Source organism: Myotis yumanensis, unplaced genomic scaffold (assembly GCF_028538775.1).
Source record: "Myotis yumanensis isolate MYYU_CA2020_CCGP unplaced genomic scaffold, mMyoYum1.0.hap1 SCAF_12, whole genome shotgun sequence".
NCBI classification, from domain to species: Eukaryota; Metazoa; Chordata; class Mammalia; order Chiroptera; family Vespertilionidae; genus Myotis; species Myotis yumanensis.
The window spans coordinates 6,710,125-6,731,226 of NW_027223763.1; the positions used below are offsets into that span (position 1 = coordinate 6,710,125).

At 58.2% G+C, this 21,102-nt stretch overlaps 1 protein-coding gene across 5 annotated transcripts in view; it reads right to left on the minus strand.

Annotated features, from left to right (window-relative positions):
- Nucleotides 1–21,102, minus strand: part of MVB12B (multivesicular body subunit 12B) — a 155,255-nt gene that overhangs the window by 28,408 nt on the left and 105,745 nt on the right. For all 5 annotated transcript variants that reach the window (XM_070430658.1, XM_070430654.1, XM_070430657.1 and 2 more), the window contains 2 exons: nucleotides 6,295–6,350; nucleotides 3,752–3,811 (listed from right to left, as the gene is read on the minus strand). In XM_070430658.1, coding sequence (XP_070286759.1) covers nucleotides 3,752–3,811; nucleotides 6,295–6,350 — 116 coding nt within the window. The remainder of the gene's footprint in view (nucleotides 1–3,751; nucleotides 3,812–6,294; nucleotides 6,351–21,102) is intronic.

Sequence of the window (21,102 nt, forward strand, 5' to 3'; positions counted from 1 at the left end):
CAGGGCCGTGGCCGCAGGAAGGGGGGCCGGGAGCGGTCAGATTTTGGTGTTTTTGTTCACCATGGCTTCGTTTCCAACAACCCACCCACTCGGCCTGAGCGTGCCTCTGGGCTGAAAGGCTGTGCCTTCCCAATGATTGTTCCTTTGAAATCTGCGCGGTAGCATGTGCACTGACTTTAATCATGACCTTAGGACATGACCCCCCGTGCGTGTCTTTCATAAAACGCGATCAAGTCCTGCCTCGGCCACAGCCCTGGGGAGGTCCTGACCGCTGACCACGGCTCGGACCTGGGGGCGGGGTCATCAGGAGACTCCCCCAGGGTCAAACCCGGGGGGGAGGGGGAAGATTTGGCATGCTACCCCGCCATGGCACTAACTGTCCTCTCCCGGCACCACGCTGCCTCCTCTGCCTCCACAGCCCACACGTCCTGCAAACACCCAGGTGCCACGGGCAGAGCCTCGTCCTAGCTCACACTGTCCCCCGAGCTCACTGGGGTTCTGTGGGGCCCACCCACGACCAGGGTGACACCTCGTCTCTTTCCATCTGTTACTCAGTGGCAGGCTGGGGCTCCCTGCTGTGGTGGGTGCACCGGGGCAGCTCTTCTGGGCACTGCTGGAGTGCTCCCTTCGGTCCCGAACCCCCAAGCTCAAGGCTGACAGTTTAATGGGGTTCAGTCATGGAGTGACCTGTCCCAGGGCCAAATGGTAGTGACAGATGCAGGCTTACATTCAGAAAGCGCACCTCCGGGTCAGGATGTAAGCAGGGAGCAGGGAGCAGGGAGCCAGGGGAGACCAGGGAGGACCCCCATAGGGACGAAGCCCAGGTGGGTCTCGGCCTCTGTGCCCCTGACCCAAAGGCAGTCTCCCACCTTTGGGGGTAGGAGGCTTGGCTTAATGGGATGAAACAGTTTACAGCAGTGGTTCTCAACCTTCTGGCCCTTTAAATACAGTTCCTCATGTTGTGACCCAACCATAAAATTATTTTCGTAGCTACTTCATAACTGTAATGTTGCTACTGTTATGAATTGTAATGTAAATATCTGATATGCAGGATGGTCTTAGGCGACCCCTGTGAAAGGGTCGTTTGACCACCAAAGGGGTCGAGACCCACAGGTTGAGAAGCGCTGGTTTACAGGGAGCAGGGAAGCTGCTAGCAGAGCTCCCCCTGCCCTGGGCACCCCCCCGCCCCCTCACCTCCCCACCAAGAGCAGCCAGACCTGCTGGGGATAAAAAGGAGACAATCATCCCATGGAGGAGACAGCCGCTGCCCAGGGCCAGCCCCTGGGGCCTAGACCAGGCCGGGGGCTGTGGGCACAGCCTCTCCCAGGCCTCAGCTACCCCTGCAGGGCCTAGAAGGAGCAAGCTCAGGTTTATTTTGGAGAAAATCCTCACATGTGGTTGCAGAAGATGGAGCTGTTCACCAAAGTGTATGGATATCAACATACTAGTCACCATTAAATGCACGCGGATGGCTGGTGTCACGTGTAAATCCTCAGATTAGATGCAAAACTCCACAGCTTCTGACGGCGGGGTGTTGGCGACGGCTTCACACCCTATTTGCCGTTTCCAGCCTCTTCCCATTTCCCCACATTTTCAACGCCGCTTCAATTTCCTTCAGCAGAGAGTACGGACGTGTGTGTTTAACCCGTCACTAAAAACAAGAGCTAGAGCTCGGCTCCGTCACCTGATGCCACCGCTCGGCCACGGGCCCCGAGCAGCGCGTGCTGAGGGCCGGACTCACCTGTTCACACCCTCCCGTGGACAAGGAGGCGGCCGCGGCCACGGCAGCCAGCGGAGCGGGAGCCAGGGCAGGCCCTGTTCTAAGCCAGTCACACGGCGCTCAAACCTCACAGATGCTGCAGGGTGAGCGTTTTCATTACTATCCCTGTTTTTCAGAGGAGGAAACAGGCTCAGAAAGGCTGACTGGCAGGGCTCACTCGGGCCCAGGGCTGCGGACGGCAGATCCCGTCTGCCCACCAGCTCCGCTCAGAGCCTCTGACCTTAAGACAAGACAGCCCAGCTCGACACATCTGGTCCAGATGTCAGTCCTGAGAGCGGGAAGAGAACTGAGGTTTGCAGCGGTTCCACCACACGCACGGCTCTGCACCGGCCTCTCCTACATCCCCCCTCGTGTGCTCCACCTGTGACTCGAAGGCCAGGGTCAGGACACAGGGCCCCCAGCCCCCCCCCCCCCCCCCAACTCCTCACCAGCCCCTGGCAGGTCCGTGGAGCCACAGACTTTGAGTCATGAGGGAGAGGATTTGGAGTGTGACACACTGGGCCTCAATCTTTCCTCACCCTCCGAGCCTCCATTTCTGCCCACGACATGGGAGGAATGACACCCCCCGGGTCAGGTGGGCGAGGGCCGGGGAGGCGGCCCGTGGAGCAGGGAGCCTGCGCTGAGCACACAGCAGGTGCTTAAACACTCGGGGACCCAGGGGGGCGAAGGCCGCGCTGGGGGCTGCCCCCTTGCCAGCACATGCCACCTCACAGCACCAGCCACGGCGACGGGCACCTGTCTGCCAAGTAGTCACAAAAACCCCCGTGGGGTCGGTCTATGGAGAGCCCTGCTATAAGCAGAGAGCGGGTGTGACTTGCCCCCAGGTGTGGGCCAGACCCGTCCGTATGAACATCACCATCCTGAACGGACCCAGGCTGTGCCCTGCGGCACCACCTGCAGCCAGAGTAGGCCACCCCGGAGGCCTCTCCTTCCCACGCACGCCGAGCGCCACCGACGAGGACCGTGCGCCAGGGCCGGGCTGAGCAGGGCCATCGGCTCCTGGCCCTGAGAAGGGCTGACGGGGTCCTGGGCGCCTCCCCAGCGTGGCAGCGGCCAGTCTTTCCCCGAAGTTTACAGACAGAAAAGCCCCCGCTCCCCCCGAGTCTACAGATGACAATCAGGTCGGTTTTTATGATTTACTGGAAGGCAAAGACAAGGGGGGCTTCTCCGTCTTGTTTTTGCTGTGACAGGTTTAGGGATCTGTTGTACTACATTGATTCCATTTTCCTTGATTTCAGCCATCTTTCAATAATGCAGCCCTTCCGCTCGCTGGCACAGCAGAGAAAGCCCAGAGGAGCGGGAATATGGAAATGGTCCTCGCACTTCAATCTCCGAGACAAATGTTCCCCTCAGCGGGGCTGCTGCAAGCACGTGACGCTCCGCCACCCGCTCCACACAAAGACGCACACGCCACGCTGTCCTGGGAGCGGGGAGCACGTCCGACCCCAGTCCCACTCCATGATCTCGACGCCCTTTCGTCAGAGCTGTCACATGTGACCCCAGCTGGGATTTCTTTCTTTTTAGTAGAAAAACATCCAAACTGTTTGAACCAGGCTGCCCCATGGGGTCTGGCTTACCACGCACAGCGCACAGCGGAGCACCGGCCTCTAAGTCACAGAGGCGGGACCCGTCTCCACGCCCCTCCTGGTGGCTCGGCACACACAGCCCCTCCCCGAACCCCCACCTTCTTTAAGCTGAGACATTGAGAAAAAAATAAAGCACAACAACTGTTCCCTCCGTCTCTTACAACCTCCTGAGCGAGGAGGACGGGGAGGGGCTGGCACACTTGACTGGAGTAATAAACACATGAAAAGTGGATTCTTGTTCCAAGCGATGCATGTGAGCGACATGGGGGCGGCTTTCTGCAAAGGGCACCCCAGCCCCGGTCCTTCCGGATCCGGAGCAGATCCCTAACCGGAGAGACCCAGGTGCGCGAGCCGGCCAGCCCCTCCCGAGCTGGGACCTGCTTACCTCTTTCTCTATCTCCGCCAGAGACTTGATGGTGATTCCCAGTAGGTCAAAGGGCTGCATCTGAAAGCACAGACCACGTCACCCTTCAGGGCTGGCTCTGCTCCCTCACGCGGAGGACCTCCGCCCCCGTGTGACCCAGTGTTTCCTCCACCCTCCCCACGGAACCTGGGGGCCCGTCAGGGAGACCCTGCAGGGATTCGTGAGGGCGCTCTCAGAAAGTGCCCTGTGTAGGGGCCGCTGCTTAGTCATCTGCCTTCAGCACCCAGGAGGGTCACGCCGTCCGGAAAGGCAGTGGCTGTCACCAGTGACTCCCAGCTCCCCGCCCCCTCCCATGGGAGAAGCCGTTTGCTTTCTTCCCACGGCTGTGGGGCTGGAGCTGCCCACGCCTTCCCCGGAGGCCGCCAGCCGCGGAGGGAGTGGGGCTGAGGCATTTCAGGAGGCAGGTAGCGAGTCTCTCCTCCAGGACTCGGGTGTCTGGGGAGGAGCTGGGGAATTCCAGGGCTTTGAAAATGCAAGGTGAACGAAATCACTGCCTACCAATGGTCATTTGCGAAATGAAAGGTGGTGAAAAATAATACCGCGTTTTGATGGGTGTTTCTATAATTTCATGAATATGAGGGACCTTTTAATAAAAGATGCTGGCTTTTCAACAGACGGCATGCAAAGTCAAACACATGTGGCTCCAAGAATCAGCGGGAGGTCCAGAGAAGCAGGGGCTGAGTGCATGTGAGAGAGCAGAGGACAGACTCTGAGCCCGTCTGGCCCCCTCTGGGCACATGTGCCTTCTCCAGTCCCCCAAGGGCACCGGCCCAGCCCCCTGAGCCCAGGGCCTTTCTGGTTCTGAACTGCAGCTCGAGGGGGCAGGGCCTGAGCCAGGCTGGTGGGGGGCGGAGGGGAGGTCTCCTGTGAGACGAGGTAGGAAGAGGCCATTTCCAAGTCCAAGACCCGGGACTCAAAACCGGCCTGAGGTTCCATCACTCCATCATTTCCTCTCCTGCTGGAGAGCAGCTGGGCCTCCAGGCCAGGCTGCTGGGAGGATGAAGTGAGGGAAGCAGGGAAGCTCTTGGCACCAGGCTTGGCCTGATCGCGCGCCTTGGGCACTTGCTGAGTCGGCAGCGCCTGGGTAGCAGCCCATTAGTGAGGGCGATCTTGGGGCAGGGCCACCAAATTAGGCACTGGGCTCCGGGCTGCGCTGCCAGTAGCCAGAAAGCAGTTTGGCTCTTGCCTGCTGCCAGGCCGCACGGCGCACATGGGCCGCCTGCCCGGCTGCCCGGGATCCAGCTGAGGTCCAGCTGTTGCATCATTAGGCTCTAACTGCCCCACTAAACTTCCCGACCGGAGCTGGTGCGCAGGACAGAGCTGCCTCTCCCAGGAGCAGGCGGGAGAGGCGCCAGCGTCGCCATGGCAACGCGGCCGAGTGGAGTCGGCTGAAGTTACTCATGCTCCGCGTGTCACGTCAGGAGCATTTTTCAAGATTAAGCTGCTTACCAGAAGGGTTCAGAGGAGGCCTATTATATTTCATGGAAATGGAGACTACAGAGCAGGTCACATGGCAAGCCGGGTGGTTTTAAGTCGGATCCAAGAAAAACACTGACGGATTCTTTAGCTGGCGCCCCCACCAGGGCCTTCACGTTTCTTAGCTGCTTAAAGCAAACTTCTTCGGAAAGGACAAAAAATCCCAGGAACCAGGCTATGCAGCCAGCGTGGGCCAGGCCTGCACAGCAGAGGGAGGGCCACTGCCACCCGGGGGGCGGGCGGGGGCGCAGGCAGCAGGAGAGAGGCCTGGGGTGCCAGGCAGGGCCTGCTGCCCAGCCCACAGCCGCCAACGCCCGGTGGTGGGCGCCTGCCTCTCAGGTCTGAGCTCCGCCTTCAGGCCCAGGCAGCCCACTCAGCGCCCCCGCCCTAGAGGCAGTGGGGCTGGCTCAGGCCTCGGTGGGCTCCGTGTAGAGGGTGTCAGTGCTGGCCGGTGGCGAGGCCGGCAGTACGTGGAAACCCACCGCTGCCCGACACTGCGGAGCCGGGCCAGCCAGCCCACGGACACTCCCAGCGAGAGCGGGGAACGGGTATCACAGAGTGCAGCAATTAAAATGGGAAGGCGAGGCAGCCTCCATGTTTGTAGAGCACCATCATCGTTAAATAAAAGACCCAAATTAAGCTGAACTTGGAAACCAAGTGAAGTTCAGTCCAATTAACCATCACATTTGAAGCAAAAAGGCTTGGCTGCCTCTGAGTTTGCTAGTCCCTCTGGCTCCCTCCTTTCATTCGTTCTCAAGGACCTCACTGGGCAGCACTGGCTGCAGGCTCAGAGGGGCCTGAGCCCCTCCCCCCTCAGCCTGTCGCTGTCTGCAGGGCTGAGCTTCTGACCAGCGGGGCGGGGGGGGGGGGGGGGGGGGCGGGGGGTATTGCAGGGGGGTCAGCAGAAATGACCCGAATGGGGCGGGGTGTGAGGGTCACCAGGAGAGCCCTGCATGCCACCGCGCCACGGGGCAGAGGGAGCTCAGGCCGGGGGTGGGGAGGGAAGGGGAATCATGCATGGCACTTACACTTTCTGGAACACAAGAAAACTTCTCTGAAATCATAAAAGGCACACCATCCATTGCTGCAAAAGAAGAGAGAGGAAAGGGCATTGTAGATACCATCCATGTCAATGAACGGAGACGTCAACATCGACAGTACAAGCCAGGCAGTGGCTGGAGCCAGCCAACCTGCACGCAGGAGCGTGAGGCCCAGGGGGTGCACACAGGCACCATCCCTGCTCCTGGGACACCCCTGGTGCGGGAGGCAGACGCCCCCACGTCCCCGGAAGAGCAGGCAGCTGTGTAGACAAGAGCGGTGAGAGCAGAGCGGCCCGGCACCCGCCCCGGAGCCTGGCCTCTGGCCTGTGAGTGGCAGGAGCCGGGGAGGGGCTGCCAGCAGGACGGGGTGCCGGAGGCTGAGGGCAGAGCAGGTGCGTTCGACATGCTCTCAGCTGAGGGTCACACCCAGGCCGTGGGGCCCTGAGCAGGGCCCTGGATCGGGTTTTTATCCCTCCTTCCAATTGACAGTCACGTATTTCAGAAGAAAGATCTAGAAACATGACTGCGTTCTGGGCCGTGGTGGCTCCTGCCGCACTAGCTGTGACGGACGGGGAAGGGCCCATGCCCAGGTCGGCTGATTGGACTCGGAAGGATGTAAATACAAACCGAGGAGAAAAAGACCCAGAAAAAAGTAACTTGCAAAACTTGGATATTAGCAACAGCAGCATTTTTATGTGCATCTATGGATAGTTGCATTGTGACCTTTTGTTGAGTTAATAAAGCTGCTTCAATAATCATAACCTGCATGTGTTTCCATATGATCAGATATAAACCCACTTCTGCCACCCCGGTATAATGTGTCATGTCTACCTTATAGCATGCTCAGGTAATAGGCAACATACGTTTTACATTATACATCTATATACACACGTATACATACATGTGCCCACATATGTAGCATTTTCCAAGGCCTGCTCTTAGCTTCTAAGAGACTGAGGGAGCGGGGAGACACTGCCCCCCCAGCAGGCGTTCCCCACCTGCCATCCAGGGAGAGGTCCCCGCTCCACACCTGGAGAACCCGGGGCACGGTGGGGGTTGTTGGGAACGAGCGAGGGCTAACCCACCAAGTGGGCCATCGAGGTGTAGGGTTGAGGCACACCTGTCCTCAGGGAAGCACTGAGGAGGCTGAAGAGAGAGGCCAGAGCGATGCCATGTGGGAACCCCAGAGGCAGCCGAGTGGAGAGAAGGGAGGACATTTGGGACAAAGTACCACTGTATCTTAGAGTTCAGGATAGAAGGAGGCTCAGTCAGATGCTCTTCATAGTCTTTTAGAAAACGGAAGAACACACTCAGAAGGAAGGAATGCGAGTGGCCAGGACGCTGTGGCTGGGATGGGGACAGAGCTCACTCTAGACACTTCCACCCATGGGCGGAGCTCCTCACACGGGGGCAGAGTCCCCAGGCGCCAGCGAAAGTTTGCCAAACAGACAATCTGCCTGCCAAACTTCACTTATTTAAAAAAGCTAAATGTCAAAGATTATGGTAGGAGGAAGGAATGTGGATTTTGCAAAGCATTTGCCAAAACGCCTCATGTTAGCCATGTGGATAAGAGATAAATACGCTGACAATGTGAAGGGGGAGAATCCCTAACTGGCTGGACTAGATGCCCAAGCAGCTGATTAACAGATTGATGTTGACCTTGAGCAATCTCTCTGGTTGCCCAGGGTGTTATCAATGACTTCAATGAAGATGTGCATAGTATGCTTATGTAATACTAGTGACCTGGTGCACGGATTCGTGCACATTGAAAGGAAATTAATTAGAAGGTGGCCAGCAGGGTGGGACTGGGCAAGATGGGCTGGACACACCCTGGAGCCAACCTCCTGCAGTCCCTCCCTGGCTGGCTGCACCTGGGGTGGCGCCGTGGCTCAAAGGGCATCTACGGAGTGAGCGGGGTCCCTCCAGCAGGTGAGGTCACTCAGCCTGGCCTGAGGGGATGTTGCCAAACCAGCTCTCTGACATCCCCCAAGGGGTCTTGGAGTGCGAGAGGGCACTCTGCAAAGTTGCTGTTGTTCAGGGTGTGGAACGCAAATGCAAGTGTGCAGTAAACCAGATTCGGGGCGGACAGTGCCCCAGCCACAACATAACCCACGGCTGAAGGTGGAATCGCACGGCCCTGCGAGGAATTGGGCTCCTCCTCTCTGGTTTCAGGGTGTGTAGACAAGAGCGCTGTGTCGAGAACCGCTGCTGCCAAGTCACTGCAGGTCGGCAGCTCCTGTGTTGAGCGTTTGCCCCCTGGTGGTTAGTGCACGTCATAGCGACCAATTGGAAGGTCGGACACTTAGCATATTAGCCTTTTATATATATAGAGGCCTGGTGCACGAGCATTCGTGCATTGGGGGCAATGGGGGGCTGGGTCCCTCAGCCCAGCCTGCACCCTTTAGCAGTCTGGGAGCCCTTGGGGGATGTCCGACTGACAGCTTAGGCCTGCTCCACGGACATCCTTAGCGCTGCTGCGCCACTACCGCTGCGCTCACCAGCCATCAGCCCGGCTTGTGGCTGAGTGGTGCTCCCCCTGTGGGAGCGCACTGACCACCAGGGGGCAGCTCCTGCGTTGAGCGTCTGCCCCCTGGTGGTCAGTGTGCATCATAGTGACGGTAATTCCACTGTTCCGTCGATTTACATATTACCCTTGTATTATACAGGATGTGGCTGACGGGAAGTCAGGGAGGGCAGTTTATAAACTGGTAACAGAGAAAAATCCAAGAAAGATCTCAAATAGTTGTGATCATGGGCTACACTTAACGGATGGATGGAACTTACTAAAGGCCATTAAGTCCAGTTGGTACTTTAGGCCCCAAGCTGATGGTATTAGGGGGAATGAAAGAGATGTGTAGCCACAGCAGAAGATATGAACAATAATGTGACTTCACCACGTGACAGGGGCAGGGTTGCCATGGTGAGGCACAGGCCGAGTCCTGGCACCAGAGCCAGGCGGGCGCCGTGTCGGCCGGAGCTCAGTGCGGGACTGAATCCTCTGAGCGTTACCGGCAGCTCTAAGGAGGCCCAGGACGGTGGGGAGCCCGAAGCCAGACCAGTGAGGAGAGGAGAGGACGCCGTCAGGCCTGATGCTCCAGAGAGGCCGATCCTGCCCACTCTTGTTCACTGTGGCCCCACTGGGTCCCAGCGCTGGGCCAGCACACGGAAGGTCAGCAGATGGGGGCCCTGGCCCTGGAAGAGGAGGCCGGAGGTGACCACACGTGTTCTCAGCGCTGCCACAGGGGGAGCGGCAGAGAGGTAGGGTGAGGTGCAGAGGGGAGCCGCCCTCCTCTGAGGGGATCGGAGGAAGGGCCAGCAGAGCTGGGTGGGAGCGCCAGGCAGGCGGCCATGGGTCGGGGAGCTGGGGGGGGGGGGGGGGAGTGTTCTGTGTGGGGTACAAAGCTGATCTGTGGGACCGCTAAATCCCCTTCTAATTCTATAACGCTCATTTCGACTCTCCTTATCTGGGCAGCCTTTTCATGTTTTAAAATATCTAGAGGTTTGCCAAACATAATTCTTAAAATCAACGGCACACGTTTTTCATGTGCTCCAAACGCACGTTCATAAATCACCCCATCCTGGCTCCTCGTTGGGGAGCCAGGCCTCTCCCTCCTCCCCACCCCCTCCCAGCTGAAGCCAGTATTTTGTCTTCACTGCTCTGTGCACAGAGGCTGATGCGTGTTCCACATTGTCTACTGCTGAGTCCTTTCAGGATGACATGGGATGGGCGGGGGGTGGGGGGTTGTGGGGTGGGGAGGGGAGACAGCTGAGCGAGGTCCCTGCCCTCAGGGAGCCACTGTCTGGGGCTGCATCTTCGGCTCCAACCTGCCCTCCAGGCGGCCTGGGGTTCCCAGGAGGCTCTCACCCGACAGGCCTGACTGAGTGGTCACGACCCAGAGGCAGGGACAGAGCCTGTCCTTTCCTCACCGGCCAAAGCAGCCTTCCCAGGCACAGGGCAGTCCCTCAACTCCCCTGTGACACAGCAAAGACCCCCCCCCCCCCCCCAAGCTCAGAGGTAACCCGACCTGTCCCCAGCCCGGTTCTACAGAGAAAGAAAAGGAGGAAACCCCACGTACTGATCCCAGACGAGGTAACCCTCAACACGGTCACTTGCAGGTTGTTATTAGGGAAACTGAGGCTCAGAGCAATTATGGAGCTGGAGGGAGCCAGGATTCGAGCCCGAGGACAGCTTGGGGGGGGGCGGGAGCGCGCATGCTGGGGAGGTGGCGGAGAGGACGGGCTGGGGGTCAACAGACCGGGGCCTTAACTCCAAGTGAGCAGGTGGCAGATGTGCGGCCAGCAGGCTGCCTCTGCTCTCTGAGCCTTGGTGACCCTGTCTGTAAAATGGGGACAATACAGCACTCTCTCAGGGCTGCTGTGGGGAGAGGGGAAACGTGACCGACAGGCGGCGGGGTGCCTGGTGTGGAGAGGGGCCGTGCCAGGCCGGTTTCCTCCGAGTACCAGCACCGTGTTTCCTAATTTTGCTTTTCAAATGTGTTTTTGGTGGCAGTTTGAACAAAACGCTGATCCGCGCACCCAGCGAGCAACCTACAGCAGATGAAAGCGAGGAAGTGCCGCGGGCTCCTTAGCACAATTAGCATTCTCCTAAACAAACGCGCTTCGGCAGAGCTGTAATTAAGCAGGCCTGTAATTAAGAGTATGCCCTTTATCATAACGATCATGCTTAAAGATGGCGTGATGCATGGAACGCTGTTATTAATGCTGTAATCCCAAACTGAAGTGCGCCTACATAGGAATCAGCGTGTCAGGCCTGTCACCGGAGTGTTTGTAAAATACATTAAAGAAAAAAAACAGGAAACAATGAGCTCATGCAACTGTTCTCTTTTCAGCCAGGCACCCGAGTGCAGAGGGCTGGGAGTGCTTCCGGGACCTGCGAGGTTTAAACAAATAAAGCTCGAACCTGCTCCTGCAGGGATGCCACCCCCAACGTCGAAGAAGGAGAGGTGGGCGATTTCCTTCCCAACCGCCCCGAACACCGGGTGCTGTGCGCGGGGAAGTGGCCGCCTGCACGCGCGTCTGTTGGACATGAACTCGGGCTCCTGCTCGCACAGGCAGCTGGGCCATGCCCTGCGGGGACTTCACCGGGCAACAGGGTGGGGTGACAGCCCCTGCGTCTTCCTTCCGAGGGGAACTATCACGTTACTTTCCCAGGCAGCCCCCCAGCCGCCCCTGAACTTTCCCTCCAGCACACGCCGGGGACGCTGCGGGCGCACCCCAGCCCACGCTCACCAACTGCCACGGCTCCAGCCCAGGGCCGCCCCATCGCCGTGGGCACCCACCGTCGCCCAGGGCCGCCAACCCCTTTCCTCACTGGTGTCTCTACCACCACCACAAAGGCTCCAGGCAACACAAGCATTAATTTCAACATGCCTGACAGGCACAAAATCATGCGGTAGGAAATGTAAAATAAAATAAAAAAGACTCCATTTCCAGCTCCTGGGTCATTGTCTGCTCCGTGGCCGAGGGTGTTGAGTGAGCTCGGGTCACGGTGCCTGCGAGGCGGCGGGAGCACGTGCCCCTGGCAGGCAGTCCTCAGCGTAAAACCACGCCGCTGGGAGGTGGGGCCTGTGGGTCTGTGCGCTGCGGGGCTCGGCGGTAATAACCAGCCACGGGCCCTCTCCGCTGGCCTGCCCCTTTCCAGTCCTTCACAATTCGTGCTGGAAAATGCCAACAACTCAAAATCTCAAGGCCATTTCTCAAAACGCCCTTGCAAACCAGAACGCCGCGCGCCCTGCATTCTTGGTGACTTCACGCTGGGGCTTCTCTCTGGGAGATATTTGTAGACGCCTCCAGAGCTGTCTACTCGCTGACATTCCAATTGAGTCTACACAGGCCAACGAGCTCCTTCCAGGCCCACGGCCATCGGTGTTGACATGTCACTCATAAGCCCAGAGGAGTGACTTGTCAGCCGCGGGAGCCCCACACGCGGGAGGCGGCCCCCGGGGGAGGGGGGAGCGGGCGCGGGTCAGACACGCGTGAGCTCGGCCACACGTGGGCTCTGGGCGAGTGCTTAGCCTCTGAGTTTCGCGTGCAGGGCCCTCTGCCGTTCCGCCGGGTGAGCCGCCCCCGAGAGGCCAGCACAGCCCGCCCCGCGGGGGCACTGCACACGCGGCAGCCACGGCCGAGCCTCAGCGCTCGCAGCCAGGGACTGAACTCGGACCAGGTCCTCCGCCCCCTCTGACTTAGGACACATGTTTAATCTCGGAGCCTCTCTTTCCCCGACTGCAGAAGGAAGGGAATATTATCTGGGTTGCTGTGACATTTAGATGAGCTAACAGCACAAGGCCCAGGTATGAGCTAACTGCTCAGTAACTGTCATCATCGCCATCATTATTATACGACTGCACTAGAGGACAGAGCCTTTCTAAGGCAGCAGACCTTTCCTTTTTCCGCCTTCTTTCACATAGAAACCTAAGTGCAGCCACATTAGATTACGCAGCCTATGGGCTGAGTCCCAACCAAAAGGCAGCTGGAGGCGCGGACAAGGCCTGCCTGGGGGACCCGCTGGGAGCCCGACCAGGCTCTCCCTGGCACCTGCCCTCCCCGTGGAGCAGGAGCAGGCGCAGGAGCAGGAGCAGGCGCAGGAGCAGGAGCAGGCGCAGGAGCAGGAGCAGGAGCAGGAGCAGCCCCAGGCCGGCCCAGGCTGCCTGACGTGCCCTGGAAACGAGCCCCAGTGCAAAGTGAAGAAAACTGGAGTCAGGAGTGATTTGCCAGGTCGGTCGGAAGGGCCGGGCTCTTTAAGATAAAGGTGCCTTCACACCACCAAGGAAGGTTCTCCAAGCTTCTAGCTGGCAGTTAGGGAGTCCCCCACTTCCTCAGTCCCCCATCTCTACACAAAATGCCTCCAGTAACCCCCTCCCACAGTCCCACGTCCCGAGGGGGGTCTGAGGGCCCTCCAGCCCCTCAGAGCAGCCTGGGGGGAGGGGGAGGGGAGGCTCTGTGGGCCTCTGAGCTGCAGGAGCAGGAGGGCGGGAGTCCAGTGAGCAGGGCCGAGCAGGGGCCCCACACTCAACGCCCACGAGGAACCCCAAATACACGAACAAGAACCTTCTCAGCCACAGAAAAGCTTTTTAAAACTCCCTAAGTACTTAGCCTGGGGCAGAGACCACGTGCATTTTGCTCGAAGTAAGGATAAAACCCACCGCACGTCCACCATGCGAAGCACGTCCACAGCTCCCTACAGGACACGAAGAAGTCACCTGAAGGTGGAAGCGGAGCAGTGGAACCAGGAAGGTAGGAGGTGAATGGCAGCCACTGGGCCTGAAGAAGTGAAGGAGCGATCCTGCGACCAGGGAAACACCCCACGTGGCCAAGACGGTGTGCCCGCCGCAGGGACCTTGGGGGTTCGCTTTTAAATGCAGGTCTCTCTCCTTGTTAGCATTCCTTCCCTTAAAAACTTCCACCGTTGCCTGAAGCTTACAGGTGACGTCCGACGCCGCAGCCAGGCCCTCACCGGCTGCCGGCAGGCTGTGGCCGGTTCCCCTGCCTACCCTCCACCCACGCCCTGCTCCCACACCTGAGGACCCAGCTGCCCCGACCTGCGCACCCTTTTCCGATGGGGCGCAGGAGCCCCTACACCGGACACACACACACGTACACGCAGGTCCGGTGCCAAACTGCAGGATTTTCAAGAAACGCTTCCCTGTGGAAATGGCTTCTCCTGAGAGCATTGTGTCACCTCCCAAAACCCAGCTCCATGGACACACTCTCCGGCCCACGGGGATACGGGGAACAGGGGCGGCTCGAGGCAGAACTGGCGTCCGGTCGACACCCACCCGACTTGGGAAAACCGGGCGCGTGCGTCCTTCTGCCTAGTTGCTGTGTCTATGAAGCCCAATGCCACACGTTACCCAGATTTCAGATTGAATATTAACCTTTAAAGGGCATGTCACAAAAACGCATTCTCTAAACACTGGTCTTTAGCTCGCTGTGCAAGTCCGCGGTGGAAACGGGGTGAGCTGCCGCCCGTCTGCCTGCACCTGTCACGGCATCGCCCGCCACCTGACAGTAATTCCAACCGAGCCCAGCAGTCCCACCGACGAGCAATTCAGCCATCCACTCTCACCGCCTCACCGCGCAGCCTGAAGGGGTAATAATAGCGCCTGCTGACGCCACCCTCGCTTCCGGCGCCGATAACTTTCAGGAGCTGAAAGGACGTGCTCGCAGATGACAGAGATTTAGCCGGGGCTCTCTGAACCACCCGGGATAATAAGTACTTGTTCCTCTCCACAATGGGCACAGAAAAAAGAAATCCAGCTAATAATTGCTGCAATTATCTTGGAAAACATGCAGAGATTAACGGTGATTATGAAAATCGGTGTCATTGTTCCGAGAGCATCACTGATCGAGGGTGTCTCGAAATGGCCGCTGCTGGGGAACCTCTCGCACTGAACTCCGCGTGGGCGCGGGGACGTGACACTTCGGCTCTCTCCCAGGCAGTGTCGCCCCGTGTTTACGAAATTGTTTTCCATCAGCCCCGGCGCCCTGGCCTGCGTTTTGACTCCGCGCGCCGGTGCCCGGCGAGGTTCCGGACGCCCCTAATGGGATGCGGGTGTCAGGGTGGTTCAAAGCCCCAAGTTCAACTTGTTATTTATTCAAATAATTAATTACTCTTGTAGCCATCGAGCAGTCTGTCATGACACGTTAATGACTTGATAGACTTCTATGAACTGGTGAACACAGAACAGCAGAGCGCTTTTATCGCCGCTTAATTTTAAAACGATCCTGTGTGAAATTATCTCGTCGTGAGTGATGGGAGCATAAAGAACAGACTCAGCAAAGCCCCTTTTGGATCATTGCTTTATTAATGGTAACGTCAGGGAAATGAAAAATGCTAACATTGTCATATTCCACTGCTGGGTGGAGATGAATGGCGGGGGGCGTGGGCGAGGGCCCGTGAGCCCGCTGCCGGGCGCGCAGCCCCCCCCCCCCCGCAGGCTCAGGCCTCGCACACCCGCGGCTCCACAAAACCACCTCCACGCCCCGGCTCCCTTGAGTTTATGGCTCTCGATGTCTATTACTTTGTGTGTGTGGTCTTTCTTTCTTTCTTTTTTTTTTTTTTTACTTGAATTTTCCACTAGTGATATAAAGCACCTTCACGAAAACATTTCGCTTTATTGCTTTGAACATTAAACGTTATTAATCCAATAGAAAAACGTTAAAGATATTGCAGTCACCTTTAAATGTGAAATGATATTAGGTGCTAAAAAACGCTGGGGTAGGAGAAAAGATGTTCCCTTCGTTTCTTTTAAGCCTTGAGATAACTGTGCTGGGTTGATGACAAAATAGTATTTCTACACGGCTCACAGCACAACATCTGCTTAAAAGAGACTTCCTGTTCAGCTATTCCTTTTTTTTCATAGTGAAAATTGTTTCTCAATTGTTTTAATTACAAACGTGGGAATCTAGACAAACTGCTCCCTGGCAGTGTCGTTCTAAGACAAAGACACGACCCGGAGGAGCTGAGCACAAGCCCACGGGGCCGGGCGGGGCAGCGGAAAGGCGGGGAGGCCTCTCCGGAGAGCGAAGGCGGGCTTCTCTTCCCTCGCGCGCTTCCTGTGTCTGTCCGCCCAATCGCAGAGCGTTGCTGTCAGCCACTCGGATGGTCAAGCAGGGACCTGCAGCAACAGGGACCTGTCCCCACACCTCGCTGGCCACCAGGCCCTAAGTCCCAGAGGGTGGTGGTGGCAGCTCACACTTGTGTGAGCTCCTACTCTGTGTCGGACCCTGGTTTGGGTGCTTTCTGTGTGTTGACATGATAATCCCATGGGGGGGTGGGGGTGGGGAGGGATGTATCATCATCGTCATCATCATCATCATCATCCCCATTTTACACATGACACTCGGCAAACCGCGGTCACGTGACCTGCCCGGGACACACAGCCACAGGAAGCAGAGGCAGAATCAAACCCGGATGCACTCCTGCCTGCGACTGCGGTGCCTGATTCTGTCCAGAGATCTCCCGGGAGCCTGTCCCTCGCCGCCCCACCCCCCACCCCCCCACCCTGGCCCTGACACGGCTGCCGCTGCTCCTGGTGCACATGCCTCCGCTCCGCTCCCAAGGCCACCCACGGAGAGGAGGACCTGGGAAGGAATGGGCGCCCGCAGCTGCTGCCACAGCAAAGTGCAGCACAGTGGCCGCCTGGCCTGCGCTGGCACGGCTGAGGACACACACGAGATGCAGTGGCCGTGGGGGTTAGAAGTCCGAGGATAAATAGTCAGAGGACATGGGCTGGTCTGGGGCCTCTTTGGGGACTGCCTTCCTGATGCGGGGACACTGGGCCCACGGCCACGACTCTGACAGGGACAGCTCCAGCGAGTGGCAGCCCAGGGTCTGCCGGGCAGGGCGTGCTGGTCCCCGCACGGCGGGCAGCCTCAGCCCACGCGGCCGGGAGGAAGTGTGCCAAGCCCAGAGGCCGTGGAGTGTATCACAGATTCATTGGGGAGAGTGCTGGGGGCTCCTCAGAGAGACAGGTGGGCACCAGGGCAGCGGAGCCCGAGGGCAGGGACTGCAGATGCACAGGCAGGAAAAACACTGGTTTCAGGGAGCCCTGCAGGGAGCAGCCGGGCAGACACCCAACCCGCAGGGGCGTGGTTGCTCAGCCGGGCCACCCCTCTCCAGAGGCCAGCCCACCGAGAACCATCTGACCTGAGCCCTCTCGCGGGAGAGCAAGCTGTCCCGAAGGTGACGGGCTCCCCTGTGGGAGAGGGGCCGTGGGACACGGCGTGCGAGTGGGCTTGGCCTTGGTTAGTGCCTTAAGGATGGATCCTCAACGCTGGCCCCACACCCCGGGAGACGCAGCCTCTCTCCCCAGACCACAGGCTCTTGAACTCCCAGGTGAGTCAGAATGGCCTGGGTGCTCGTTAAAAATGCAAACCACTAGCCCCACACCTCGAGACTCCGCTGAGGAGCTCTGGCCAGCGGCGCACTCTGCCTGGCGTCAGAGGATCTCATGGTCCAAGTCTGCTGGGTCCAGTTCCATGAAGCTGTTCTGCACCAACAGGACTCTCCATCCCCACAGGACGCCCGTAACCCACAGCAGATGTTGGGAAACACCAGGGCCCAGCACAGGGGCACACGGCTCACTGGCTGAGTATTGATCACTGATTATGTCCCCTGACCCCGGTGTCTCTTCAGTCCATGCCTTTTGTGGGCTGAGCCTATAGGACTCACAGGAGAAGAGGAACCCTGGTCTGTCTGCCTCTCTCTGCAGCAGTTCTCAACCTGTGGGTCACGACCCCTTTGGCGGTTGAACGACCCTTTCACAGGAGTCGCCTAAGACCATCCTGCATATCAGATATTTACATTACGATTCATAACAGTAGCAACATTACAGTTATGAAGTAGCAACGAAAATAATTTTATGGTTGGGGGTCACCATAACATGAGGAACTGTATTTAAAGGGCCAGAAGGCTGAGAACCACTGTTCTACAGTGTTTTCCGAACACTCGCACGCTCAGGGTTTCTGTGGCTTCACCTCCAATAGCAGGGGAAAAGGTAACACATTCAGGCACCTCACGACCGTCTTTTCTGGAATCCGACAGAAGGCACAGTCTCCCTCTGACTCAGGTCGAGCTGGAGCCCGCACTGCCCGGGGCTGAGGAGCACGCCTCCCGCCCGCGCTGGTCCTGACTTCCTCCGCTAGCCCTGCTTCCGAGGAATGACTTCCAGCCACTGGAAACCTGCCCTGGATTATTTAAAGGGACCCTTTCGTCAGAACAAGAGGACACACTCCGTGGAGCCTGGCAGCTCAAAAAGACACGGACAGTGGTTTCTCCACGTGAGGCTTTCGGGGCTACAGCACGAGGAACAACGCACCGCCGGCCAGAATCAGGATGGGGGCCTTCGGGAAGTGCAAGGCCCCGAAGGAAACCAGGGGCCTCTTCGTCTTTTTTTTGCCCGCCCCCCGCCCCCCCCAAGGCGGTTGTATAACTTTATTGGACCATCAGCATTAGTTCTCGTCCACATGAACGGCCTGTAGATTTTGAAGGTGGAGACCAACGCATACAGCTTGTTTGGTGAGTCTTCATCCGCATTAGTTTTCTGGACAGATGTACCCGGACACGATATGGGACATTCCTTACTCCTTTGGCCCGGCCTGCTCTGTTGAGCCCGGGGTCCACGCGCACGTCCGGAATCCCCATGTCTTCATGGCGACTTTCCGGGTCTCCTTTATGCCCGAGGGGCGCGCTTCCTGAACCCCACAGGGTGGATGCGCTTGTGAATGTAGACGGTGTGCTCCCCGGTCACCACCTCGCTGAGGGCGGAGCGGCCCTTCTTCTCGCCACCGTTCTTTGCAGGAGCCATCCTGCCCGGCAAGTTGGAAAGAAAGAGTGTGGGGTACTGTCCAGGGTCCTCTTCTTAAAAACGCTTTCTTTAATGCCCCAGGGACTATTACATCAGCAAATAAACAAATACCCCAGAACAAAAGCCCAGCCTTCAGGGGAGCAAACCTCGCAGGCAGCCAGCACGCAGCAGCTTATCGACGAGACTTATAAGAACCACGTGGTGAGCCCTGGGGAGCCTCGTAGCTCTCCCACGTGGCCCTCCCACGTGGCCAACACCCGTCACCTCCTGGGTCCTCGCTTCTACCTGTGCCCGTGGGGCCAAACCTGTTCCAGTTTCAAAGTGACGACACCAGCAGAGGTTTACTGCTTGCCCAACGGGACCCGGCAGGCCACCAACAGAACCGGGAGTGGAATACGGGGCTCCCCTATTGACATAAATGCCATGTCATCATTTACTGGGTCAGTGGAAAAGCCGTCGGGGCGAGGCCGGGACGGGACCCCAGAACCCCAAGTCCAAGGCTGCTGCTCGGCGAGAGGACGCTCAGAGCTGCTGGCCCGGGGTCTCGGAGGATACGGGTCATTAGCAGCAGCTCGGGCTTCACTGCCGAAGAGTTTCCAAGTCGTCTTCGACAGGCACTCTGAGAGCGCACCCTTTCGGGTAAACTGTTGTTTCGGTGGTGGGGGGCAGCCTGATGGCCGGGCTCTCCGCTCGCTCGATCCCACGGGCTGGACAAGTGCCAAGTCGTGCTTTCACTTTCACCCGAGGCTGTGGGGACACAAGGCGGCCTCCAGGTTCCCCTTAAACCGGTGCTGCTCCAGCCCCTCCTCCTCCCAGGGGTGTCTAGGAGGATGAGATGCAGAGGAGGCAGGAGGAGAGGGAGCTGTGTCCTTACGCCTAAAACAGGCTGTTCTTGGTACTTGAGAATGTAACACTCAGGGTGCCCATTCTGGTGGAAACCCTGAAGGTCATGATGTGGCTTAATCTGTCGTTTTGTCATCAGTGAAACCGGGAAGCCGAGGGCGGGTGTCTGGTCGGCCAGCAAGCCCAACAGACACAGCACCCGAAGTTCAGCCTGAATGGGCTACTCCCCGCTTTCCTCCTATAAAAGCAGCAACTGTCTCAAATGGACTGTTTCTGTAAAAAAACTGACCCCACCAAAGAGCCACCCGCCGGTGCTGGGAGGGGCGGGGAGTCACAGAGGCCCGAGAGAAGGAAGGGTGGCTGGGAGGGTGCGGAGGAGTTTGGGGTCAGTGACAGGTGGAATGTGGCCGGAGCGGCTGGACGCTGCTCTGCGTGGGAGTGAGCCCGGCCAGCGTGGCATGGCGAGCGGGGATGCGAGGCGTGAAGCAGCCAGACGGTCGGCTCCTCTGGGAAGAGCTGGCGGAACTGTGTGAGGACGGAGGCAGGAGGCACGGGGCTCTCTCTGGCTCAGGAGAAGCGGCGATCCGGGGCCACTCCCCGGAGAAAAGGTGGTTAGAGAATCTGCAGGCCTTTCCCCCCTATTTGCACAAGGGGGTGCTGAGAGGCAGGTGCGGCGCCACTGACAGCCCCAGGAGCGGGAGGAACAGGGGCGCAGGCTGGGGTTCAGCCCAGATGAAGTAGCTTCTGCCGGGAGATGAGACGGTGCCTCTGCAAACCTCAGTTCCCGGGAGGAAAGGAACCTCCGAGCTGTGGTGGCCGAGGAGCCTCAGGTCCTGTTCCTCCCCGGCTCTCAGCCGCTCGTGCCAACGTGCGGAACGAGTGGAGCCTCCTGAGGTGGGGACCGGGAGGGGCAAACCCGGAGCCGGGCCAAGCACGCCCACAGCCCGATGAGAGGAACCCTGGTCTCCACCCAATTCTTTTTTACATGAACAAACTCACCGTTAAAATTATTAACAGCGATGTAAACGCGGAGGAATTTACTCTAGTGACAAAATTCATTTAAATAACTCATACATGACGTTGATTTTTATTTATAGATCATTAGTTCTACAAGTTCATCAAAATGTTTCACTTTTATATTACCACATTTCTGTGGGAGAAATATGTGCTAAAGAGCCGTTTTAAAATCTGGGCCTTTGGGACTACCTTGGGGAATTATCCTACGGAAACATTTATGGCCCGTGACCGGCTTGGGAAGAGATTCTCAAGACGGCTTATCAAAGCTCATTGTTCTAAAATCTCTCAGGACAGCAAAGCCCGTAATATGGAGCATTAGAGGCTCAACATTTCACCCCCACCCCCGCCCCCAATTATTCAGCCGGGTTCTGTGGGGATGATGACATGGGGGGTGGAAATCAACCCCGCCTACATGCCCAGCCACTGCAAACATCCGTGCTCTGAAATCCCTTTGGCACACCTGAAACTAATATAAAAAAAGTGTTGAATGCAAACTGTAACCGAAAAATTAAAAAAAAAATTCCTTTGGCTGTGACCAGTCCAATGGCCAGTCCCGGCCACCGCGGCTCTCGCCGTTGCAGAGACTGGGGGCCAGAGAGCAGCTGTG